Source organism: Trachurus japonicus, chromosome 19, assembly GCF_045865225.1.
Source record: "Trachurus japonicus isolate A0001 chromosome 19, Traja_1.0".
Taxonomy (NCBI): domain Eukaryota; kingdom Metazoa; phylum Chordata; class Actinopteri; order Carangiformes; family Carangidae; genus Trachurus; species Trachurus japonicus.
Genome location: NC_140925.1, coordinates 13,153,057 through 13,177,667, shown reverse-complemented (window position 1 = coordinate 13,177,667; position 24,611 = coordinate 13,153,057). Strand labels below are relative to the sequence as shown.

Below are 24,611 nucleotides of genomic sequence, written 5' to 3'. Positions count from 1 at the left end.
CACAGCCAAGTGTGTTAGTGTGTCTCAGGTTGTTCTGTTTGTTTTACTTTATCTCTCTCAACAAGTCCTGTCTGCAGCAGCAGGAGGACGTGTTCAGTGAAAACACTTTGATAAATCCAGCAGACAGACACACACAGAGGCCTCACCACTTTACACAGAGATACATGGGAGAAGTCAAGAGGCAGACACTTTACTCAAGAGCCCAAAACACACTGAGGAACATCTATCTATCTATCTATCTATCTATCTATCTATCTATCTATCTATCTATCTATCTATCTATCTATCTATCTATCTATCTATCTATCTATCTATCTATCTATCTATCTATCTATCTATCTATCTATCTATCTATCTATCTATCTATCTATCTATCCATCCCTCTCTCTCTCTCTAGAGTTGAGCCTTAGTCAGAAGTTTCTGCTTATAGCTCTTTCAGTGAGCATAGCAGTGGTAAATAGCTTTACATTGCCACAAGTCAATTTGGGGGGGGCACACAGGGTGGCCAATCAGATTGCAGGGGGGGCAGGTGCCCCCCTGTGCCACCATGGAAGACCCGCCCCTGATGATTAGTGAAATTAAAATAATTATAACCAAATTTAGACATCATCAGCACTCAATTCAACAAAGTGACCGACCCACATTCACATTACAGTTTTTCTCAGTCGCTTTGGTGCTTCTCTCACATCACTCTTAACATTTGCACAACAGTTAGTGCATTTCTCAGAACAATTATCACAAACTGCAAAACCTAGTGGATGACCTGCAAAAGCGCGTCACTTGCTCAAAATGGATTGTCCATCCCTCAAAAGCAAGTACTCATGTCAATGAAACTGTCAGTGTCGTCAAAATGAGAAGTCCTGACACCATCGTTTATGAACAAGATAGTCAAATGGCTTTGTCATGTTTTCATTAGGACACTTTATTCTCTAAGTGTTTTCCAGTGCAAAACGTGATGATACTACCTGAAAATGCTCCAGACAGCACTATATACTACTTGTACAGCCATGTGAAAACTACAGTAAAGTTACACATTACTGTATTTAGTGGAGATACTGAATATGTATGTTTCACATTTCTACTGCATATGCTCTTTGCAATTCTGATTTGTTCACAGCGTTGTGCAAAGGAAAAATACACTACAGTCATCTACAACAAACATAAGAAACACTCTTTGGGTACAACTTTACGTAAACAATGTTGCAGTACATATAGTAACTGAACCTACAGAGTACTGTAAATCATTCCTGCACATCCAGACGTTCCAGTCACATTTTCATCTGTTTTTTGTTTTGTTTGTTTGTTTTATGTTACAGTAATGTGACTATGTGTTCTTGGCCAGGTCTCTCTTGTAAAAGAGATCTTGGATCTCAATGGGACAAACCTGGTTAAATAAAGGTAAAAAAAAAAAAAAAAAAAATCACTCTGAAACAGATTCAATATTCCCAAAGATACAGTAATGTTATCCTTACATTGTATCTCTTTCAACCTTATGCCATTGTTTGTAATCACCGTTGCACAAAGGTCTTGTTCTTGTAGCAGAGTAAAAAGGGCTCAGTCTCTTCCACCTCTGTGAGGTTGTCTGGTAATCCTATGTGATGCAGAGTAGAATTACAGTAATGTACAGTACATGTACTGCATCAACCATTATTACTGTAGTGTACAATACTGTAAAAGTGCTTCCTACTTGTAAAATGCTGTTGTACAGTACCGTACTGTAAAGATGGGAAATCTTTACTGTGGTTGTTGTACTACAATACAATACAGTCAATCTGTTCTCTAGTGAAGCTGTGAGTCTAAATGTAAATGTAAAAAAGTTCTTGTCCCACTGTATCTTACAGTAATGCCTGACACAATGACAGCAGTGCAGATTGTTTAGTGCTGAATTACTGTCCAATACCATACATACCTGTTGTTCCTTACTGTAAATGTTTGAATAATTGAATTCACAGCTTCTCCCAACATTTAAAATTAGTTTGACAGATTTTGAAAACTAGTTCAACAATTTTGTATGTAATGACTCAAGCAATGAAATGAGGACTATTAGTTTTATAGGGAAAGACTATTCAGCGTTCAAAAGTATAGTTCATTTTGACTGACATGACATAAACAAGTGATAATGTTGTAAAACAGCAGAGAATTGTATGAGAGCAACTGATACATGTCCAAAAGCATTTGCAATTTGTTCAGAGGAAGGAGAAACTGCTACTATGATGTGGACAAATGACTACATGTTGTGGAGGTTGAACTAATAGTTATGAGAACTTTCATTCTGATCTGAGAATAGCACCAAAGCGACTGAGAAAAACTGTAATTTTTCACCTCAGTGGAGAATAAAGATTTATTCTATTCAAAAATATTGGAAGATGGAATAAATGAGTTCTGTCCTTTTTCATATTACACACAGTTATTGCTAAGGCTATTATCATGTCATATATCATATAATTGAGGTCATAACTAGCCTGATTCAATCTTTCTTGCATCTTCACATGAATGTAAATTCAAACACACTGATATCTGTATGTGTGTGTGTGTGTGTGTGTTCCTGGAGGACTGAGGACTCTCTACTGTACAAACCCCCCTGAGCGTGAACCTGGCTAACATTCCAGCAGGAGGAGGATCCTGTGGAAAACAGTGCTGTCTGTCAGCCTCTATCTCTCCGTGATCTCTCCCCCCGTGTGACCTGAGGAGCGCGGCCCTAACAATAGGGAGCCTGTGTGCAGCCCAGGTATGTTCGATTCCAGCTCCTCTGAGGAGCAGATAAAGACCAGCGTGTCTCTGCCTGCCTGCCGGAGGGGTGGAGAGAGGGAGATGGGGGAGATGGGGGGGTATAGACCCAGCAAGCACCATTAGGAATACCACCCAGAGAGGGGAGCGGAGCGTAAAGCACGCCCTCGGGCTCACTGTCACTCCATTCAACACTCAGGGTGAAATATGCACCTTTTTACATTTCTGCCTTCACCTACTGTAACATGGGATCTGACGCCGGGTCTTAAGAGGGACGACCTGGTTCTGGGGCTTAAACACACACACGCTTTGAGAGCGTCTCAAGTGAAACAACAAGCACCTAAAGCGGCCGCCTCGGTGGATCAGCTTCATATGACCCAGGTGCCTTGTTGTTGTGAAACCCTGTTACACTACAGAGAGCGACTGGATCCAATGAGAGACAGAGAGAAACAACAGCCAGTTCTTGTGATTTGCTTCTAGGAGCAAGATGAAGGGATTACAAGAACCAGAAGGTGGCCTGGTGTTTGTGTGAGTGGAACGGAAAGAGAGAGAGAGAGAGAGTGAAGGAAATAAGAAATAAGACGGAGGGAAAGAGGAAGTGGGGGTCCCTCCCCGCCTCTGGGGTTTCCCTGTACGTTAATCAGAAACACACGGCCTCTCCCACCGAGTTTATTATTACAGGTGCTGATGGTTTGGGGGTGACCAGAGGCACAGCACCAACACATGTACCTCACCGGCTGCCAACACATCAGAGATCTCCTCACACCGCTGCTGGATCTTCAGGGCCCAGTTGTTCTAAAGGTGTCATCTGGATCAAAAGGATCCGGATTTAGAAGTCCCTTTTTTTTTTCTTTTTTTTGCTATCCAGGATCACGTAATCCGTCTTACTTTTATTCTAGTTGTTCAAAGCAAAGTTGGATTGGTTCAGTCTGATCCAGATCCAAACTTTGGTAAACAACAGAACAGCAGCTTAGAGCCACAATGGGGTATGTATTGTTTTCTGTGTTGTTTTTTGTTTCTTCAGTGTAAAATATTTAAAATATTTAACCATGTGTTACAAATTCAAACTTCAAACTTCAAAATACAAATTTCAATTTTAATTTTATTATCCAGTAGTTGGGGAAATGTAATTTTTTTCTTAAATAATCAAAAGTTAACTTTATTTACTTTAACACTTTTACTTTAAAATCTAAAAATGAGGTGCAAAACATCATAAACGTTGCTTATTTGACCATTTTGAATTGAATTTAAATGACACTGTGTTCCTGAAATCCCCCTGAATCCACCAACCTGCTGGGATCTGAATAATCCTGATGTTTTGTATCAAAGTTATCCTGATCCTCCTGTGAAAAGGTTTTAACAACACAAACTGGGTTTGATCCAGATTAAAACCAAGACTGGATTACGTGATCCAATCTGATCTCAGAATCTGTTTTTAGTTTTGAAACAACCCATTTTCAAGATTTTATCCGATCCATTATCCAAAATCCGATTAGATTACCTTTAGAACAACTGGGCCCAGCTGATCCCAGAGCAGCTTGGCATCTTCTTACCTGCCCTGCAGCCAGATTTTAAGTTGATCTGCTCTGTGTTTCATTGTGGAAGAGGAGGGGGTGGTGGGTGGTGGGGGGTGGGGGTTCCATGGCACCTTACAGCTGTGTGGATGTAACATACCTTGGCTCTCATGGCGCGCTCTGCCTCCAGCTCCTCCTCCAGCTCCTCGATGCGAGCCTGAGGAGAGAACACACAGAAAAAAGAAAGTCTGAACCATCAAGCAGGAGCAGGATATCTAGAGCCGAGCTGCTCTGGTTTCACATCCCTCTGACACAGAACAAATGGGGCGTCAGCTCCGCACATTGTTTGCTATTTCAGGGCGACACTTGTGTGTGGTGAGGCCTCCGCTCGCTCCGGGGATTCAGCAAGCGCCTCTGGCTTTTTCCTCAGGTAGCAATTTGGTGCAAGAATGTCTGTGGCCACCATCATTATCTGTGTTCTGACCCTGGGTCTGCTATGTCCGCTCAGCACCACCAGAGAGACACGGTGCCATTTTCATGCCATTGAAGGAATCTGTGTTATGTTTTTGCTTCCTCTTGGTTTCCTCCACAGCGCTGGATGGAAGTCAGTGATGGTTTCTTTCCCAGTAAATGTAGGAGTCTGACTGACTGTGATCTGACCTGGTCCATCCTGTCTGGGCTCTCTACTCTGTCACTTATACTGACTGTTCATTTGTGCTTTTATTTTGGTGAGGACACACTGTAACATTTCAATCAAAATGAGGTCATAACCTTTTCAATAAAGTTATAGTATATGAGTTAGATTCAACATCAAAAAGTGTAAACTTCACTTTTGTAACACAAAAATATTTTTCACACCATTTGATAGCATAACAGTGTGCTCTACTTGTGTAACGTGATATTAATATGGTACTTCTACAACATACACACAATACAACATAATAAAGTTTAGGAGAACAAGTTGTTCATAAATAATATGCTAATAAACACTCAACAAGTGTCTATAAAAATGTGACTTCATGTGAAAATATGAAATAAACTGAAGTTCTAGTAAAAATGTCTTCAGCTCTATCACTTTATTTCATCAGTGCTGTACTTTCTAGCTCTGTCCCATGGATCACTATCTTACAGCTGATTGGCTGATTTCAGATACAACCAGCACATGCGCCCACAACATTCACCACATTAATGATGTCAAGGACTATATATTAATCAAGAACAATAATGAGCTACAGACCCAGCTCCATGACGACTTCATGTTGAACTGGTTCAAGAATTAATGTAACGTCAAGACTTCAAGGGAGTTTAACACATTTCTATACATGTTCTAATCTGGTCTCTGGCAAATCCAAGCATAACTTTAACTATAACCCTGACATGTATAAAAAGAGCAAATGAGCAAATTTGCTAAAAATGAATGAGTTGAAAAAAAAAATCATGAATGAAAAGAAAAGAAAAACTAAACCACTGTAACCATGGTTACTACTATATTTACTCAAACATAATTGACTTCCCCTTCACCAAGGTGGTCATCCTATCATCCAGCAAATCAAGATCTCACATGTAAAGCATAACTCACACACAAGAGTTGTGCAACAGAGTTATCCTGACATAATCCTTTGTGTTTACACATGATTATTTATGATGGTGATATTGAACCGTAAGCCACATTTTAAATACAGGTCTTTACCGAACACATAAAACAATCAGAAAAGTAGATAGATGAGTAAATCATCTCTGCCCCACTAATCCTCTGCCACAGGCGCTAATAAACATTTATTGCTGGTTTCCCTCACATGGCAGCATCCCTCCAAGTTGTGTCATGTTCTGCGCTATCTCCTGTGTCTATCTAAACCTCAGTGTCAGGAGGTGTCTGACATGCAGACAGCAACTCCTCTACATGACTATGTGGTAAAAAAAAAAAAAAAAAAAAGCCGCTACACGCGCTCCCTGAACATGAAACCATCAGATGTTATAAGGCAAAATAAATAAAACTCCTGGATGAGGAATCCTCCTGCATCGTATGCCATGTTTGATTCACCCCAGTCTAATTACCACCATGCTTTTAGAAAGCTGAGCTCAGACATGCCACAGTCTAATAAAAGTCACTCATCCTGCTCTGGGATCAGCGAAGCTTTAATAAGAGAAAAGAGTGAAATGAAAAACTCACATGCCAGCGCAGGACGTCTGCAGAGAGAACAGCCATGGTGAGGCAGCAGCAGCAGCCCAACTGACTGACTGACTGACTGACTGACTGTCCCACACACACTCAAACACACACACACACACACACACACACTGCTGTTGATCCCCTTCGGCATTTTACTGTCCACACCCCCTCATGCATGCACAGCCTCTCTCTGTCTCCCCACTCACAGATCTGTTTCTTGTTAAATTCCTACTTTCCACAGCCCTCGGAGCAGCCTCAAAATAAATACTGTGGCTCTAATACAATTGTACAACACAATATATTGACAGTGTGAGGATATCCAAGCCAGACTGCGCGGATTAATTTAATTTGGACTGTTTATGTCCGACAGACAGGGTTTATACGTTGATTTGTGAACTTATCCCACGTCCACGTTTCTGGTTTGAGACATTAACCCGTCACTGCTGAGAACGGCTGCAGTTAACCTCCGTAATTGTTTGTAATAATTGTTTGTGCTTGAAGTTTTCTCTTTTTTTCCCCCCACTGCACTCTGGAGCTAAAATAATTGTCGGTAAATTGGAATCAGATGTTGCCTGATGGCTGAAGAAGTCTTCTCCCAGGCCTGTGTCTGTTGAAATGTACAGAGGCGTGGGTAGATACAGTATGCCCCCCCACCTCCCTCCACTCCCACCCCCCTGAGAGTCACAGGGGAAAACCATGCAGAGCCAAAAAACTGGAAGCCGTGCCTCTGCACCACCTGCTGAAGAGTCGGCCAGACTGTCCACACATGCTCCCTCCACTCAGGTCCCTGCTGTGTCCTCTCCTCTTCTAAAACACCTTAAGATGGCAGTGTGCAGCTTCCAGTCCAGCTCCTGCCTGTTTGAAGGACTAGGTGATGAAGAGGCTGCTAATATGGGACACAGCCAGTGTTGGGGAGAATTAAACTACATGTAGTTGAATTACATAGCTTAAAGGGATAGTTCAACATTTTGGCAAATTGGCCCATTGCCATAATCCCTTTAGTCGTAGGTTTGTTACCTTTAATTGTTGGTGCGAGCTATTTTTAGAATGGTGGAGCAGAGCCACGAGCTGCTCAGAGCTACGCTACAGAGGCTATGAGATAATAACGGAACTTTACCAGACAGAGTTGTTTTCGAGTCAAATGCAAAGACTGCTTGCTGAAAAACTGTCCCTGAAGGCAACGCGCATCAGCGGTTTTGCTGCGCCCTGCCCTGTGACATACTGTGTGCTTGTTCAGATATCATTCCAAAGTCATTTTAAATTATTCAAAAGCAATATTTAAAGGGATAGTTCACATTTTGGAAAACTGGCCCATTGCCATAATCCCTATAGTTTTAGGAGTAGTTTTATTACCTTCAATTGTCGGTGCAAGCTACGAGTTACGAGACAAGTTGTTTTCGAGGTAACTGCGAGACTGCCTGCTGAAAAACTGCGCCCAACGGGAACGCGCATCAGCTGTTTTGCATGAATTTACCTCTAAAACAACTCCGTCTCATAACGTTCCGTTATTATCTCATAGCGTGGTGAATGTGCAGGTCACAACTTGTCCACCAGAGCGTTTTGGAGTTGTTGGATTGTGTATTTGATGAGTTTGATGAGGGAAACCAAGGAATCCCATTAGCCTCTGTAGCGTAGCTCTGAGCAGCTCTGCTCCGCCGTTCTAAAAACACCTTGCACCGACAAATAAAGGAAACAAACCTACTGCTATGACTATAGGGATTATGGCAATGGGCCAAAATGTTGAACCATCCCTTTAACTTCAATTTGCTGTAACTTGCTGGTAGTTAAACTACATTCATATTTTGTGCTGCGTCAAGTATTTCAACTACTTTTTGGGTCATTTTTTGTGGTTTAACTACTAAGTTTACAAACTACAAGTTTTATACTATAGTACTATATAAATAATCACCATTATTGTGTTCCAGAACTCTCTTTGAAAAAAGGCATGAATCATGTCATGACATGCCTCTGATAGGCTGGCTGGTGTTCCTGTCATGGTGGGGTAGGATTTTCATTTTCTCTTTATATTACCCAACATGTCTATGGTCAACCGACAGGACCAACAATGTCAGCTTTGTTTCTTTAAAAAAATAAAACTGAGTGTAGAGGCATATTTCTGCTGGCATGTGAATGTTTTGTAGGCTATTATATTTAGTTTCATATCCACCACATGTTGATTTATTTATCACTGAGTTATATATGAGTGGAAGTAGTGGTTAAAGCTACTTTTTTTTAGCTGTAGGTTGTTCAAACTACATTTCTGAAGGGATAGCAATGTTCAAACTACTGCCAGACCCAACTACATGGAGTTTTACAAGCTACACTTGCAAAGTAGCTTCCCCAACACTGGACACAGTTGACACCAGTATCAGAGATGACCCACAACTGTACAGCAGTGATCTCCTCCCATAGACAAGATCTATTCAGTCCACAGCTTATCAGATTTAAAATATAGGCTTTCCTTTTTTCCCTTGATTGTGTTTCTTACTTTCCAAAACTTTATCAGTTTCAGATGAGCAACAGGAAACGCTTCATTAAGATACACTCCCTGATTTTCTGACAATACTTCATACTGTTTTCCAGTGGACAGGGGTCCCTCAGCCCTCTTCTGTTTCTAAACTGGGTTGTCAGCAGGGAGCTGAGAGGGAGGCTGTTCATGTGGGACCGGCTGAGCTGGATTTGTTACACAGAGGGGAAAATAAGTATTGAACGTGTCAACATTTTTCTCAGTAAAGATATCTTTAATGGGGCTATTCACATGAAATGTTTTACCAGACATCAGAAACAACCCAAGTAATCCACACATACAAAGAAATCCAAACATATACTGTATGTCCATAAGTTCTTCTGTGTAATGAAGTGACATGACACAGGGAGTAAGTACTGAGCACATGAAGAAAAGGAGGAGGAGAAAGGAATGAAAGACAAGAAAGCAGCTGGAACCTGTCAGTGTTTAGAAAGTCGTCCTGTCTCCTATCAGAGCTCATTAACATCAGCTGCCTCAGTCCTGATTGATGATATAAAAAGGTTTATCATCACCAAAGCCTCACACAAGAAGCGTCTGATGATGGGTCAGAGCAAAGAGCTCTCTCCAGACCTTCACAACCTTAGGTTGAAAAACACACTGACATTGGTTACAGACGTGTTTCTAAACCCCTCAATGCACCGTTGCCGGAAGTGAAAGGTTGACAGAGTTAAAGAATAATCAGTAGAGTTGTGCAGGAGCCAAGGAGCTCTCACAGCGAGCTTTAGACTGACCTGGAATCAGCAGGTAAACTAACTAAACTTGTATCTGTTGCCTTTGTAATTACTGGCCCTTAAGCATCTACCTGGAGAAGGAAGTTTATATCTTCTACATTCACACACCTGATGGTGTCTTGCCCAAGGACACTTTGACATGCAGACCGGAGGAGCTGGGAATCGAACGACTGACCTCCTAGTTAGTGAACGACCCGTTCTTATTTTGGCACTTGGACCTTCATCTGACAGCAACACTGGAAAACTACTGGGTGAGAGATCAACAGTGACATGCAGGGATGTGCTATGCACCATAATCACCATCCTGCCACTTTTTCAATGTAATTTTTTTTGTCAAAATGTCAGAAATGTGGAACAATTAGATCCAAATTACCTGCATGACTGGACACAGTTGTGATCAACAGCATGGTGACTAAGCATCTCAGGGGAACATCTGGTATAAACAGACCTCAGGGCAGCACTGAGCTCCATCTCCTCAGATTATGATGATGACCCTTCGGAGTAGTGATTATACCTGTTTAACGACCGCGTAATAAAACCACTCAGAAAGCAGGACCACGGGCCTGTGACCCCCATTACTCCGCCTCCAAGCCAACTGTTTAAATGACAGCACTCTATAGACGGGGAGGAGATGTCATCATGACGCATGGACAAAGCTTTCTCTTTCATTCTGCTCCAGTCAGTGGATATATTCATGTGACCTTTACGTCAAAACCAGACTGAGTGGGCCGTCCACTCAGCTGGCCAGCCACCTGCATCCTTACACACACGCACACACATGCATACACATGCACGCTGCATAATAGCCTCATTGTAAGATAGGGAGAATTCCAAAGCTACAATAAACGTGAAAATGTCCAACCCCAAAGGCGCCTTTAACTCCACAAAGACACTTGTTATTCTGTCCCTGACGAAGCTCTGGACCAAACATCAGGCTCCCAGAGGCATCGGCACCTGAACTTTGAAATGACCGTCTCCTAATGTCTCTCTCCCCAGTCCCTCTCTCCCTGGTTGGCTCCATTGAAGGGACAGATACAGACAAAACACATTATCTCCAGCATGCTCCACTGATACAGATAAAAGCTCTCAGACTGGTCTGATTGTATCAGGATGGCACAGAAAGATTCACATGAAAAGCCTCAGAATAAACTTCACTGACTTCTGTTCAGAGGAAGACTAAACACCAGAGGAACACAGCGCTAAAATCAACATAGTACATTATGCTACTGCATTATAATTACACGATCATCCTGTTCTCCGTGGGCTTTGTAGAATTGTAATGCTGTTGGATGCTGGCATGCTAAAATTTAAACAAAAGTACAGCAGAGGCTGATGAATGTCACTGATTTCTCATTAACTGCAGCAGTGGACTCCAGAATCAAACAACATCCTGGAGGTCACACAGGAATCATCGAAGTCAGAGAGTTGATGTTTTGGCAAAACCCCAAATTGAGTATCTTGTACTTTTTGGGGTCAAAGTGGGGCCGATCCCAGCTGGGACCCCACACAGCCACAGACCTCCGCCCAGAAAAGCTCTGCTGGCAGGTTTAAACCCAAAACACTCTCATGTGTGTGTGATGGGGTATTTCTAACCCTGCAGCTCAAATGTCATAATTACTGTAGGTATAATTCCCCAGTGTTTCATGCTGCATCATGGGAGACATTCCAGATGGTTAGTATCATCAGTTAAATTCTAATTATGACAATAACTGTGGTTGATTGCTGTAGTGAATTATTTGACTGTGCTGCTGCTGGTGCCATACAGAACATGTTTTTTAAGTGTGTGTGTGTAGTGTGATGTTAGCATGGCTGATACGAACATTTGTTACATAGCACTGAGCAAAGATACATCTTTTTTGCTTGTAATGTTAAAGGGATAGTTCAACATTTTGGCGAATTGGCCCATTGCCATAATCCCTATAGCCATAGGTTCGTTACCTTTATTTTTCAGTGCAAGCTAGTTTTAGAACGGCTGAGCCAAGCGGTGAGCTGCTCAGAGCTACGCTACGGAGGCTCATGGGATTTCTTGGTAAATAAAGGTAACAAACCTGCGGCTATGACTATAGGGATTATGGCAATGGGCCACTTTGCCAAAATGTTGAACTATCCCTTTAACATGTTAACGTGATGTGTCCCTAGGACGGATGGACTGGTTTTTACTTGTTCCACGACTCCCCACATCAGTCACTGGTGTGACTGGTGGGGGGCCGGCGGGGCCCCAGTCCAACCACTCAGTGAGATTCTGCCAATTAAAGTTAATGGTTGTGTGTTCCATTTTTCCAGCCTTTTATTTCTTGTGGCAGGGGCATACGGTTCAGTTTGAACAATTCATTTTGGTTTGAAAAAAATGTGAATACTGAGATTTTTAACTGTTTTTTAAATAGGGTCCCTGACCTCAACATCCCATTTCCTTGCAGGCAGAATGTGGGATTTTCCTCCCAGTTATTGGAGTTGCCAGAAACCTGACCGCGGTTTCTGATCAGCATATGCACTGAGGGAAATGAATGAAGTATCATCGGCGTATAAGCTGATTTGGTGGTAAAGGTATTATGATTGGATTTCTGTGGTGTGGATACATTGTCTGATAGAAGCTACCAGGGGTTTAAAGAAAGATAAAACATAACAGTAGTGGTGATTGTGGAGTGCTTCTTTGGATGGAAATAGTTTTGATATGCCTAGTTATAATGAAGTATTTGTTTGAGTTGGTAAAACATGGCTGAATCCAAAGTGATTTAGGGAAGTGAAGAGATGTTTGTGTAGAAATTAGTCTGATGTAATTGTTTAGGAACATTTTCTGAGGGGTTTCTGTAGCCGCTATTCACAAGCTGTTCAACAATTAGCAGAGAGAGAATCTTTGAAATGAAACATCTAAAACATAGAAACTAAACATATTAATTCCTGTGTCTTTATGAAGGGAAAAAGGGAAAAGAAAAAATAATTGTTGCTGACTTAAACTACCCCCAACTGCACGTAGAGACACCGTGAGAGGGGAAGAGGAGATGGTTATCAGATTGGATGTAGGCGGTGTGTTTTAACCCTCTCCTGACAGGTATGGAGCTGTGAAAATGGCTCCTCCAATCACAGAGCAGAGCCCAGAAGCTCTGTTGAAAGGCAGGAATGCATCTCCGAGCTACAGCGGAGCTCACTGTGTGTCCTTTAAGGAAACTCATCTCCAGCCTTTTGGTCATTATTCCAAACAAAGTAGTCTAAACAGATTATTAACACTTTCCTATTTAAAGTGAATGTTTGTTTTTCCTGTTGACCTTGAATAGATGCTGTTATGTTCAGTGTATTCTGCTGAGGACACAATAAGAACTCTTGTTCTCTTTATGATCTTGTAATCGCCAACAGGCTGAGTGAGGTTTTATCAGTGCACTCCTGGGATAAGACACACACAATGAAACAATTTTGCAGGGGGGCTGGAGCCGATCCCAGCTGACCAAGGCTTTGCACCATCACATACAGTTAATAAATAGTACACACACTGACCTGTAGCTCCTTGATCTTCCTCTGTAATCCAGTGTTGAGAGCCTCCTCCGCATCCAGACTGGAGCTGATGCTGCTGATTTCCAGATCCCTCCTGCAGAGAGAACGAGAGATGAACTGATGAAGTCCAGTCAGTTCAAAAACTCAAGTCTTAGGGAGGAAAGTTCACTATTATAAAAATGTAAAGGTCACTAGAATAAAAGAAGAAAAAAACTTTGCAAACTGGGGCAAACTCACCCAAAGTCAGTAAAATGCCACTAACAGAACTCATTGCACCAAGAGACAAGATAATGTGAAAATATACTGTAAATCTTAATTTTATTTTTCATTTTTTAGCTAAAATTGTCTTTATTTTCTCTTTAATGAGGCTGTACCAGTGCTCTGCTATCACTACAAACATGGCAAACAGTGTTAAACCAGCTACAAATGGCCTTTTAGAACAATACTGAGGTGAGGTCTCTCTTGTATATGTGATCTCAGAACAGGTTTCTGTCCCGTAAAGGATCTGGTGCTCATTTGCATTCTGCTCTCATGTGGTGGCAGCAATGTTTGAAGGCTTACATGGCTTAAATAAGCCATGTAAGCTCAAATCAAAGTGAGGTTATCAAGCTGTCCTTGTCCAGAGACCAGTTAGGATATTGGACCATTAAATAACATGTAACATGGCAGCTAAACACACACATTAGTAAGTGAGAAAAATACAATGGGAAGTACAATAATAAACACTTTGGCTACTCAAGATCCAAGCTCCCACATTTGCCTGCATTTACATTGCTTAAACTATAGTCCTACTCTTAGTGATGAATAGGATAAGAAATAAAGTGAAATATAAAAGTGTGTTTTAGAAATTTTCATTTGAACATTAGGAATGTTTCAAGGGATTATCCTAAAAGGAGTGCAGAAAGCAGAAGATATCCAGATGTTTGATGCTACTGGAGCATTCAGCACAGCACCTTCCTCTAACAGGGATTGCTTTTTGAGTTTTTATCCATTACTGAAAATTTATTCCATGTGACTATGAGAGAAAGTGCCTTAGTACTTGTGCAGTGTTGTTTGTGCGTGAGAAGTAGCAGTTCCTGTGTTGGGACATCAGTGCTGCATCACTGATTTGAAATGAAAAGACCAAGAAAAGAAAAACATTCGTGCCTTGTTTGCATTAGTCTGAGTTCAGGCTTGTTACATTTACAAAGTGCTGTGGAAATGTTACACTTCAGATCACATTCACGATATTGACTCAATGACATTTATGTGAAGATGAGCTTCTCATATAAGTGCCTATCAGAAAGCAAAACATACTTAATGCCAATAAGTATGTTTGATAAGTGAGTGTTTGAAAAGCAGCATCCTAGCAACAAGGTCTGTGCTCACTTTATAAATGTTGAAGAAGGTCACGGTGTCATAGAGAACAAGTTTTAACTTCATTAGACTTAGCTGAGCTGATATTGTTCCTCCCTGCATATGTGTATGTGTGTGTGTGTGTTCTCTGACAGGAGACTCTTACATTCTTTGATTGTTGCTGCAAGGTAAAGAAAACAGATAGTGAATCCAGGGCAGAGAGCAGCATGTTGGGGGCAGGGGTGGGTAACTAGGGCGAGGTAGGGCAGGTACAGTATATTACATATTACAGCCTCCCAGACTCTAAGCTCCTCAATCAGATCAGACTGTCACTGTTTCTTTTTTGAAGCTCTTTTATTTCTCTTCCTTGAGGTTAACAGGCACTAACGTGATGTTAGTAACATCACAGAGAGAAACCCTGCAGTCCCCACAGAGCAGCACCTGGTGACAGGGTGGTGGAAAACTCTTTATGTGTCAGTTATGGTGGTGTGTATCAGGAACAGGCAGGAAGAGTACAGGGATCTGACAGTAGGAGCAAGAACTGACTCCAATGTAAAGATGGAGAACATCTTAGACCACACCAACCACCATCTCCACAACAGGACAGATGTTCAGGAGATGCTTTGTCCTCAATGTCATCAGACTGGACAGCACCTCAACCAAAGGCAGTGGCTCATGAATGGACTCTTAAACTTAATTTTTGTTATCTATTATTAACAATGCATATTTTATTACTAATGAGCTGCAGAGATTTGTTTCTCCTGGGACATACATAAAGGATCAAATGATCTGTCCATCTACCTCTACAAAACGCTAGACGTTTTGTCAAAAAAGTATCAAACCAATGGAGATTTGGAGGTACTGAAAAGTTAAACCTCATATCAACTGGGAAACTGTATGACAGTTTTGGAAAAAAAAACGTTGGGTAGACATTTGAGCTATTTTACCAAATTCAATAGGTTTTATCCTCTGGGGACCATGGATGTCTAAACGAATGTACAGTAACAGTAGAACATCTAACATCAGGTGTGGATGTTCTCTGTTACTGGTGCAGGCTTGGAGTTTTCCACACATTGTAAACAAAGCGTGTTGTTTGGCCGACCTTTTGATGAGGTCCTCCAGACCACTCCTCATCTTCTCCATCTCTCCCAGACTATCATGAGTGGACCTGGGGTCGCTGTCCAGCCTCCTCCTGCTCTTCTCCAGCTCGTTGCGCTGCAGCCGCTCCAGCTGGTACTCCAACTGCAGCCATACACAACAGAGAAAACAACAACATCATCATGCAGCTGCAGGAAATAGAAGTCAAAGCAGGGGTTCAGTGACCTGCCAATATTTTTTAACTGCAATTTCCAGCAGTTAAAATATTAAGTGTCAGTAATCAATAATATGGTTGGCCAGTTTTAAGCATAAAATTACATGTGCTCAGTGTACCTACTGGCTAACAGGGTTACAATTAAGTCAAATAACCTGAAGTTTCCACTTCTCACATTACTTTCAAACAGTTGACGTTTAATGTGCAGAATGTGTGTTTCTGTTGATGCAGACTGATACACTGGTACACTGACCTGACCTTAAAATGCAATCAAAGGTCCCACGTTATAAAGGTACATGGTGATGCGTTCTTTGATCATAGAGCAGCTCTAGGTTCTATATTAATAATGTGAAAGTATCAAAGCCTCAGTCCACAGAGAAATGCACACAGCCTGTAGATCTATTTAGTGGTTTAAAACATGGAGTGGGGTTTTCTGTTAATTTGTAGTGTCACAACGACGCCGTCATCACTCTCAGCCATGGCCCAATCCCCGCCCTAAGCCCCGCCCTCCTGGACCAACCATCCAAACTTGCAGGATTTTCCTCTTGGTGTTTACCTAAATTTGCTAATTCAGCAAAGCTGACTGTTTTCTTCTTCGAAAGATATTTTTAAAGTTATTCTGGGGTATTATTATGATAGCTAACACATACATAGCCTACCTGCTCAATTTTTGAATAAGATAGGACTGTCACAGTTTGGGGAGAAACAATAGACCCAATGCAAACAGGGCCACAGGTGAGTAAGTAAAAAGTGATTCATAGAGAAAAGGCCAAAGGTCAACAGGTCCAAGTCCCAAGACATCACAAAAAGGAATACATACATGTAAAGGGTTGGGCAGCTCAGGAGCTACAGTAGGTCGTCCATTAACCAGAGGGTCGGTGGAAGTTTAAGATACTAACAAGAGACTGAACCCACACATGGTCCCGATGTATCCTCGTTGTGTGAATGTGCATGTGTGCATGTGTAACGCAACATGGGTGAATGCGACCAACAGTGTAAAGAACTTTTTCTAGTCTTTCTAAAGACTAGAAAAGTGCTCTAAGTGCAAGTCCATTTACCATTTACCATTTACGGTGTACAAAGGGTCTCAAATCAAAAGTGTAAACACAAACTAGAAAACATCAAAAAACAACAACCAAAAAACCCCCCAAAACAAGAAACCCATTAGATAAAATGACCAAGAATTCACTGGAAAAGGAACATGTAGCAGAAATAAACAAAATTGACAAGACGAACCGACACAGGAACACGTAAAATAAACAACAACAGGGAGAAGAAGACACAGCAAGTGATGTTCAAAGTAAAAACAGGAAACTCAAACTTAACTCAGCAGGAGAACACACAGAGGATGTTACTGAGCTTCAGAACTGCTCTGTTGAAACCGCTATGTCCATCTATTATTTATCAATAAATCACACCATCGCTCAGTAGCTACACTACGCTACAGTCTGGTCTGGTAGCATTAGCATGTAGTGGCTAACCTGAGGTCCAGTTAGCAAACTTGAGCTAGCTTTTTCTGTGTAACTAGAATTAACTAAGCACCAATTAAGTTCTCATTTGACTATTTCCACAGTAAACACACCTATCATTAATACATTTGAACATTTTAATAATGTATGGAAAATTATTTTAATTTTTAAATTAAAATTTTAATAATGTAGGAAATTTAGAAAGAAGAAAAACAGACTTGTAGTATCCAGCAAAGCAGAGCAGCATTAGTTTAAAGTTTAAGTAACACAGAGTATGTACTTACATCCTCAGCCTGCATCTGGAGCTTGGTTTTCTCTTTGGTCAGGAGGTTCACCTTCTCCTCCTCGCTCTGCAAGTCCTCGATGGCCTGCTGTCAGGGTGAAACAAGACGTCTGAGCCTGGGCTGCACTGCACGTGTCCCTCAACCACTGACTCTCCACTGCACTGCCCCACAGTCAGCTGTCTGCCACATTGAAGTTGTTTGGTTGCAAAGAAAAATGTCAGAAGTCATCTTCAGTTTGATCTGATGGATCAGAGAGTTTCCCATCAAAAGCACCGGAACGCCGCGCTCCGAGTGACTCCGAGCCTCAACGCTCTGGAACAGCTGCCTCCATCATGCTATACGACCATCCATGTTCTGTTTGTACTCACACAACTGTCTTTAAGTAGGACTCCAGGCTACATCTTTAAGGTGAGACATGTTGAACAAACAGTGTGGAGATACAGTAATGAGCTTTGGTGCTGAACTGCTCCCACAGATCACACAGTGAAGCTGCTACTGATGGTCAAAGCATCTGGGAGGGATTAGTGGACAGGGCCTTTCAGAGGTGGGTGAGCTCAATGTGGATCTCTGTAGATTTCAGAGCATCTGCTATTGAGAGAACAGTGTGTGTGTGATGGAGCACGTTTGGCAGGTCTTACATGGTTCTGTTTCAGACTCAGCTGGTAAAGTATCTGTGGCTGGAGGTTATTGATGAAGACACAATCACCAATACAGCTGAGCAGCAGCGCAGGTGTAAGTAGGAGTGTAGGTTACACAGTTTACACTCTGCCTGACATCAATGTTTTATTATAACTGTGGTAAAGTACATTGCTCATTCAAGTTTCCAGCTACATCTCATGGTTTTCATCAGTGGATGGAGTTTGTTCTGTTGGTTCTTCTTATCTAAGGAGGGACCGTTGAACTTTGAAGTTATGTGATGACAACTGAAATATTTCCAAGATGTCTGAGCCTGGGCTGCACATGTGTGAGATCTCTCTGCCGAGAAGACCACAGCTGTGTCCCAGTTCCTCAAACGCATCGCTCAGAGGCTGCATTTGAACACAGATTGCATCACAGTAGTGTGATTAGACTGCATCATGTCCAAGGATCCTTCTCATGTTACCTTCTTTTCCTGGGTCACGACGGATCCAACTAGTGGACCCTTCGTGGCCCTGTGTGTTTTCAATGTGGATTGTTAACATCAAGGTATAAAGATTAAAGATTTCAAACTGTATTTTGGTCGGGCACCTTTAAGTTCATTACTTAGTCCAGACTCTATCCCTAAATCAGTCTCCATAGTCCAGCTTTGAGATCTTTGCTGCATGACGTCCTCCATCTTCATGAATTTCCTTTAATTTCTCTAAATAATAAACCTATAAATAACCATAGCCATATCATCAGTGTTCTCTCTAACATTGTAGCCTTGATTACAAATTATTAGAGGCATGGGCTTGGATTATGCACTGCAAAAACTCAAAATCTTACCAAGAATATTTGTCTTATTTCTAGTCAAAATGTAATTTCTAGTCAAAACAAATCTCATTATACTTCAAATAAGACTCATCACATAAAAAGTAGCTTGTTTTTAGACACTTTTTAACTTCTTTCAAGCATATTTTCACTTGAAATAAGTAGAAAAATCTGATAGTGGGGCAAGTTTTTCTTTCTTATTACAAGCACAAAAAACTTGCTTTCACTGCTTTCAGATTCTACTTATTTTTAAGTAAAAATTTGTTTGAAACAAGTGAAAATGATCGAAAAACAAGTTAATTTTTAGGTGATGAGTCTCATTTTAAATGGAAAGAGATTAGTTTTGACTAGAAATGAGACATTTTGACAAGAAATAAGACAAATATTCTTGGAAAGATTTTGAGTTTTTGCAGTGTGAAAAATACTGCTTATTTTTTGACAGTTGTTTTTTAATCCGCCCAGAGACTCCTAACTTTGTCGAAGTGAAATATTACATTTCTTTAATGGCTGTATCACTGCACGGTGCACAGCCATATTTGACCCCTCCACTCTTCATCACTCACCTGGCTCAGCTCCACCAGATGTTCTTTCTCCTTCTGGAGCTTCTGCACCACCTCATCTTTCTGAAGCAGCTGCTCCGACAGCCTCCTCACCTCACTGTCTGAAGACTGGACAGACAGAGGTCGTTAACTCATCTGCAAAAAAAATGGTTATTACACACATCGGCGCTTCCTGAGCATCGCTCTGATAGAACTCTTCCCGGGCATGCAGCCACCATGCGCTGGTGAATATCCACACCATAAAACCTTCATCTAAACATCACAGCTTTGTATCTGCATGTGGACCTTTGTGCAGATATTAAATGAAGACATAACCAGATGTGTGATAGTTCAGATTCTGCCTTTCACAACAGACAGCTGAGCGTTTGTTCCTGTGGATCAGACACATCATGTCCAGCCTTAATGACTGTTATGACAACATACTACAAATATTAGACAGGGTCATTTTTTTCCCTAAGTCCTGTGTCAACCTTGCTCTCAGACAGGTCTATTCTTGCCGGAGTTCTCTCACACGTCTCGCCTACAGTATCTTCACCAATTAGCCAAGAAAACCTTTCTAGAACCAGAGGATCAAGTTCTTCTCTTTATGGCCCAGATCAAATTATTGTGAACTTTCTGAGGCTGAATCTTTGCATCTGTTGTGCCAATTAAAACTATCTTTCCGTCCCCACCTACAGTACAGACAGTGCAGTACACTCCTGTGACATTCCTGAGCGGAGATAGCATCTTAATCCTTTAATACACCTCAGTGAGACAGATAAAGGGCTTTGGTGAGGGGCTGTAATGCAGATGTCAGAGCGAGAGGGGTCTCTCAGAGGAGACACTCCTTCATAGTTAAACTGTTTGTGTGTTGTTCACCACTCTACTTACTAATTCAGAACTGAACTGAGTTGCAGCAGTAACATTTTCCAAAGCGACAGGGACTCATCTGTCCATCATCCTGTCTGTGAAGCTGCTTTAGTCCAGTTGAAACAATGGGAAACAAAGTTGAAGTGTTATTTGACAAAGAGATGAGAAGATGTTCAAAGCTGTGACATTCCTCCCACCAGACAGTCACAAGACAGAATCTGGAGATAATCAATTAATCTAATGCTAGTTTAGAACAGGGCTGATGGTTAGGGACTCGAGTTATATATAAAAAAAACCTTTAAACAAATTAAAACAAGTGATCCAGGAGCCCAGTGGGACAACATGAAGTGGAGGAGTGATTTTAGCAATTTGGTGCTTTTCTCACTTTAAAGGAGACATATTATGTCCCTTTTCCACAAATTAAAATAGTTCCCCAAGACATGTCTGTGACATGCTGCAGTCAAAATACCCCAAGGATCAAACATCACAGCTCTTTTCATCCTCTCAAAACAGCCCTGTTCAGAATGACTGGTTCCAGTGCCTGTCCCTTTAAATGCAAATAAACCACTATGAACCAATTTGAAAACTAATTACCGTACCATTATCATTGTCAGACAACTGAGGGAACAGCTGGTAAAACCACATGGATTTTATCCTAGGGAGCCTGAAAATGAGAGATTTATTTTTGTAAATTCTCACATTTTGCGGGCCAGGAGGCAAGACAAACACCCAATTAGATGTTAAAGAGCCGTCAAAAAGTGTTTTTTTTTTTCTATAATATGTCGCCTTTAATTGATCACCTTTCTTTCATAACAGCAGCTGGAGACAGAAGTACCTACTGTCTGACCGAATCTCCTCTTCTACTATAGGCATACCCAACGACCAATCACTGATCACCACTGTTTTCATCCCAAATTAGTCAATTTTATTATCTAATTTTGATTCTGTTGAGTTAACAATACTGGAGTTATCACAGTGCTTTGCTCAAGATACTGCAGTTACAGTCTGAGTGACAGCCTGCCCAAAACTGTTTTTAATACTGGAGAGTTAGATTGCATGAACAAACATTTAAATTAATTAAAATTTAAAATGTAATGTAAAGTTTGGCTTGTTTATCTTTAGATTTGAATTAATCTAGTGTGTACGTGCAGTGAGACTGTTGCCACTCTGCTTCTTGTCATTGTAAACCATCCAGGGAATGACATCCCCTCAGGGAAGTTTCCTACTGGAACTTTCATTGTAATTTGTCCCTCTGTTGTTTGAGGGGGAGGGAGCTGCATTGCTGTGGAATAAAGTTTGTCAGCCATTGGAGGGCCCCCTGACAGCTCGGGGGCCCAAGCAGTTCCCTGGTTTGCCTGCCTATCAGCCAAAAACCTAATGATACCACATGGAAAATGGTATTTGGACTAACTCAAGATCAAGAGCTCCTTCAATTTGTGGCATTTAATCGACTTTCCTGACATCACACAGTCTGTATCAAGGGTATCATCAGTCCTGTGGTGAAGATCCCATAGTGTCCTACCTGTTTCTCCTGCTCCGCCACGGTCAGGGCGCCCTCCAGCTCCTCCAGGTCCTGTCTGAGGCTGCTGCACTCGGCCTCCAGCCTGTCCCTGTGGACCACCAGCTGGGTGGAGCAGGCCTCCTCCTCCTCCAGACGCTCCGACAGACCTGACAGCTGTCGCTCCAGGTCCCGCCGGACCTTCTCCAGCTGGACACAGCGCTGCTCAGACACCTGGACGTTCTCCTGCTCCTGCAGGTTCACAAACACACATTTAGAGTTGGTGAATTAATGTGCTGTTATGTAGATTTTCATTTTTTTTTAACTCCATACACTATACAACTATAATTATTATTTTTTTGTCCAGTTCAGCTGCAGGTCAAGGCTTTACTATCACATTTTGCTTTCATGCTTTGTGAAGCTGAACAATGATCATGTTAGATTACCTTGAAATGTCTTTATGCAATGCCATATGCAGTGACAATATTTTTGGAGAGATGAAAGACAGAATCAAAGGAAGGAAAAGAAATGAAGTCACATGAAATAGGCAAAAATGACATTGAAGGAACAACTGCAAGAAAAAAAAGTTTTTATCGAGGGATCAGTAAAATAAAAAATAAAAAACTGAAGCAAAGACAAAGTTACATTTCTCCGAAGAGGATCTTACCACAGGTAATGCCACGAAAAATGTGTCCTCCCCGAGTCTGAAGAGACCTTTATTAGCCTGCTGTTGTCCTAATATAGCAGCTCTGAACACGGTGACGCACTCCGCCAACCTGATAAGCAAGTTCTACCAAAAACCAGATCACTTTGTCAATGGCCAGCCATAATAGGAACCGAAGGACCTGACTTCCAGAGCCTGTTGAGGTTATTTCTGTTACTTCGGAGCCAGTCATGGGCAAAGCATTTGGAACAAGCTAATAACATACCCAAATATCTGGGCATCTGTAAAATGATCAGGCGACCACATTTCCATCTGCGTGGACTGGATTTCCATAAAAGTACTTAGATGGAGTTTGCGCCCTGCAGGTTTTGAAGTGCTCGGTTTTCAACACTTTCCCTCAGTGACAACTGGACGAGACAATATCAGGCACAACTTCAACACACAGAGCACGAGCCCAGTGAAATGCACAAGTCTGTAGTTGATGCTGCACAAACACTTATTGTACTGTGTCTGCAGATTGCAGAGTGTGAACATTGCATCAGCAGACCTGCAGCAGCAGCGGTGAATATATGTCACTTTCGTATTAGCAGTACTCTGATCACTGTAGCAAGTAAATGTAAATGTAAGCACAAGTCAATGACTTGACCTTATTCTGTACTTGGATCAAGATACTAAGTATTAGCACTTTGTGGCAGAAAGAAGTAAAAAGTATACTCAAGTACAAGTATAAGCTTTAGTATTAAAGTATAAGTGTAAGTCTAAGTATTAATGTACTTAGTCTTAGACTATTCTTTATACTTTTCAGTATAAGCCAAGTATACTTCACTATACTTTTCTTAAGTATGTACTGTAAAATATAGTATATAGAAAGTACACTTCCAAGCATACTCCCTCAGTTTTAGTATAAAATGAGTATACTTGTAGTACACTTGAATAAACTACTTTTTTGCTAAGGGAACTGAGGAAATATATTTAAACATACACTTCATGTTGCAGCTATGGGCGTGTGGTGTGCAAAAAACACAAGCTGCTACATGGCTGGACCTGTGTGGACAGCTTGAAAGTTTGAATCAAACCTTCAAATTTGATAAAATGATTCACTTAGACTCCTGGAGAAACTGATGAGGTTTGTTGGCCAAAGATTAAGATCACAACAAAAAGTGCCTAATGAAAACAATATCTCCAAAACTCCTAAAAGCAGAAGTCTAATAGGTCCAAAAGAATGGGCTGATTAGACTGTGATGGTCAGAGGTCAAAGGTCAGGGCCACGGTGACCTAAGAAAACACTTCACACCACAATAATAGCCAGATTTCATACAACTGGTTCAGATTTTCTTTGACTCTTGACAAACAGGAATGTTTGTGGGTTTGCACATGTGTCTTATATTTGCAAGATATTGTGAGGGTTTAAAAACATGTTTTCTGTATTTGTGGAAGGTGTCATATTAACAGATTACAGATTTACGCACAGATTATTCATGATGTCACCAAAAGAGTAACAACATGACTTATTCAAGTTCGTAGCTCATTTGCTAATGCTATCCCATAGAAGGTCAAAGGTCACATGCAGCTGTTATGTACAGAACTAGAGGGGGGGGGGGGCTTGCATACAGTCTCTGAGGTCAAAAATCTCTCCTTGTGAAAACATCTCTTTAATCATACATATTTTAGGTGCCATGTCCACCAAAGGTGCTTTTTGCGCTCACAGTATTGGGTTTACATGGAGACTTTTTCCTTTCTCTGATTGAACTCATTCAGAACGAGTCTTTCTGGTCAACTGTTTACATGTGATATGATCACATGTAATGTTTATGTTCAACTTTTAGAACAGCGCAGCACTGGCCAATGTCACTTTTCTCACACCGACCAATCAAAATCCAAGAAGGGGCGGAACATACATTACCAACAACAAAACAATCAAGACATGGCGGATGGAGAAAGTTAGGTCTTAAGTTTGGCAATGGAGGGACTGATTTTTTCAATTCATGAGCCTGAAATCCTAAAACACACATCACCCAGACCCAGCTCCTGTATCA

The 24,611-nt window shown here is 41.3% G+C and overlaps 1 protein-coding gene across 2 annotated transcripts in view; it reads right to left on the bottom strand.

The window, feature by feature from the left end:
* The window catches only part of LOC146967571 (putative uncharacterized protein MYH16), a 48,813-nt gene that overhangs the window by 14,103 nt on the left and 10,099 nt on the right, over positions 1 to 24,611 (bottom strand). For both annotated transcript variants that reach the window (XM_085761458.1, XM_085761459.1), the window contains 6 exons: positions 21,936 to 22,163; positions 19,568 to 19,672; positions 17,556 to 17,642; positions 15,593 to 15,732; positions 13,159 to 13,249; positions 4,402 to 4,458 (listed from right to left, as the gene is read on the bottom strand). In XM_085761458.1, coding sequence (XP_085617584.1) covers positions 4,402 to 4,458; positions 13,159 to 13,249; positions 15,593 to 15,732; positions 17,556 to 17,642; positions 19,568 to 19,672; positions 21,936 to 22,163 — 708 coding nt within the window. The remainder of the gene's footprint in view (positions 1 to 4,401; positions 4,459 to 13,158; positions 13,250 to 15,592; positions 15,733 to 17,555; positions 17,643 to 19,567; positions 19,673 to 21,935; positions 22,164 to 24,611) is intronic.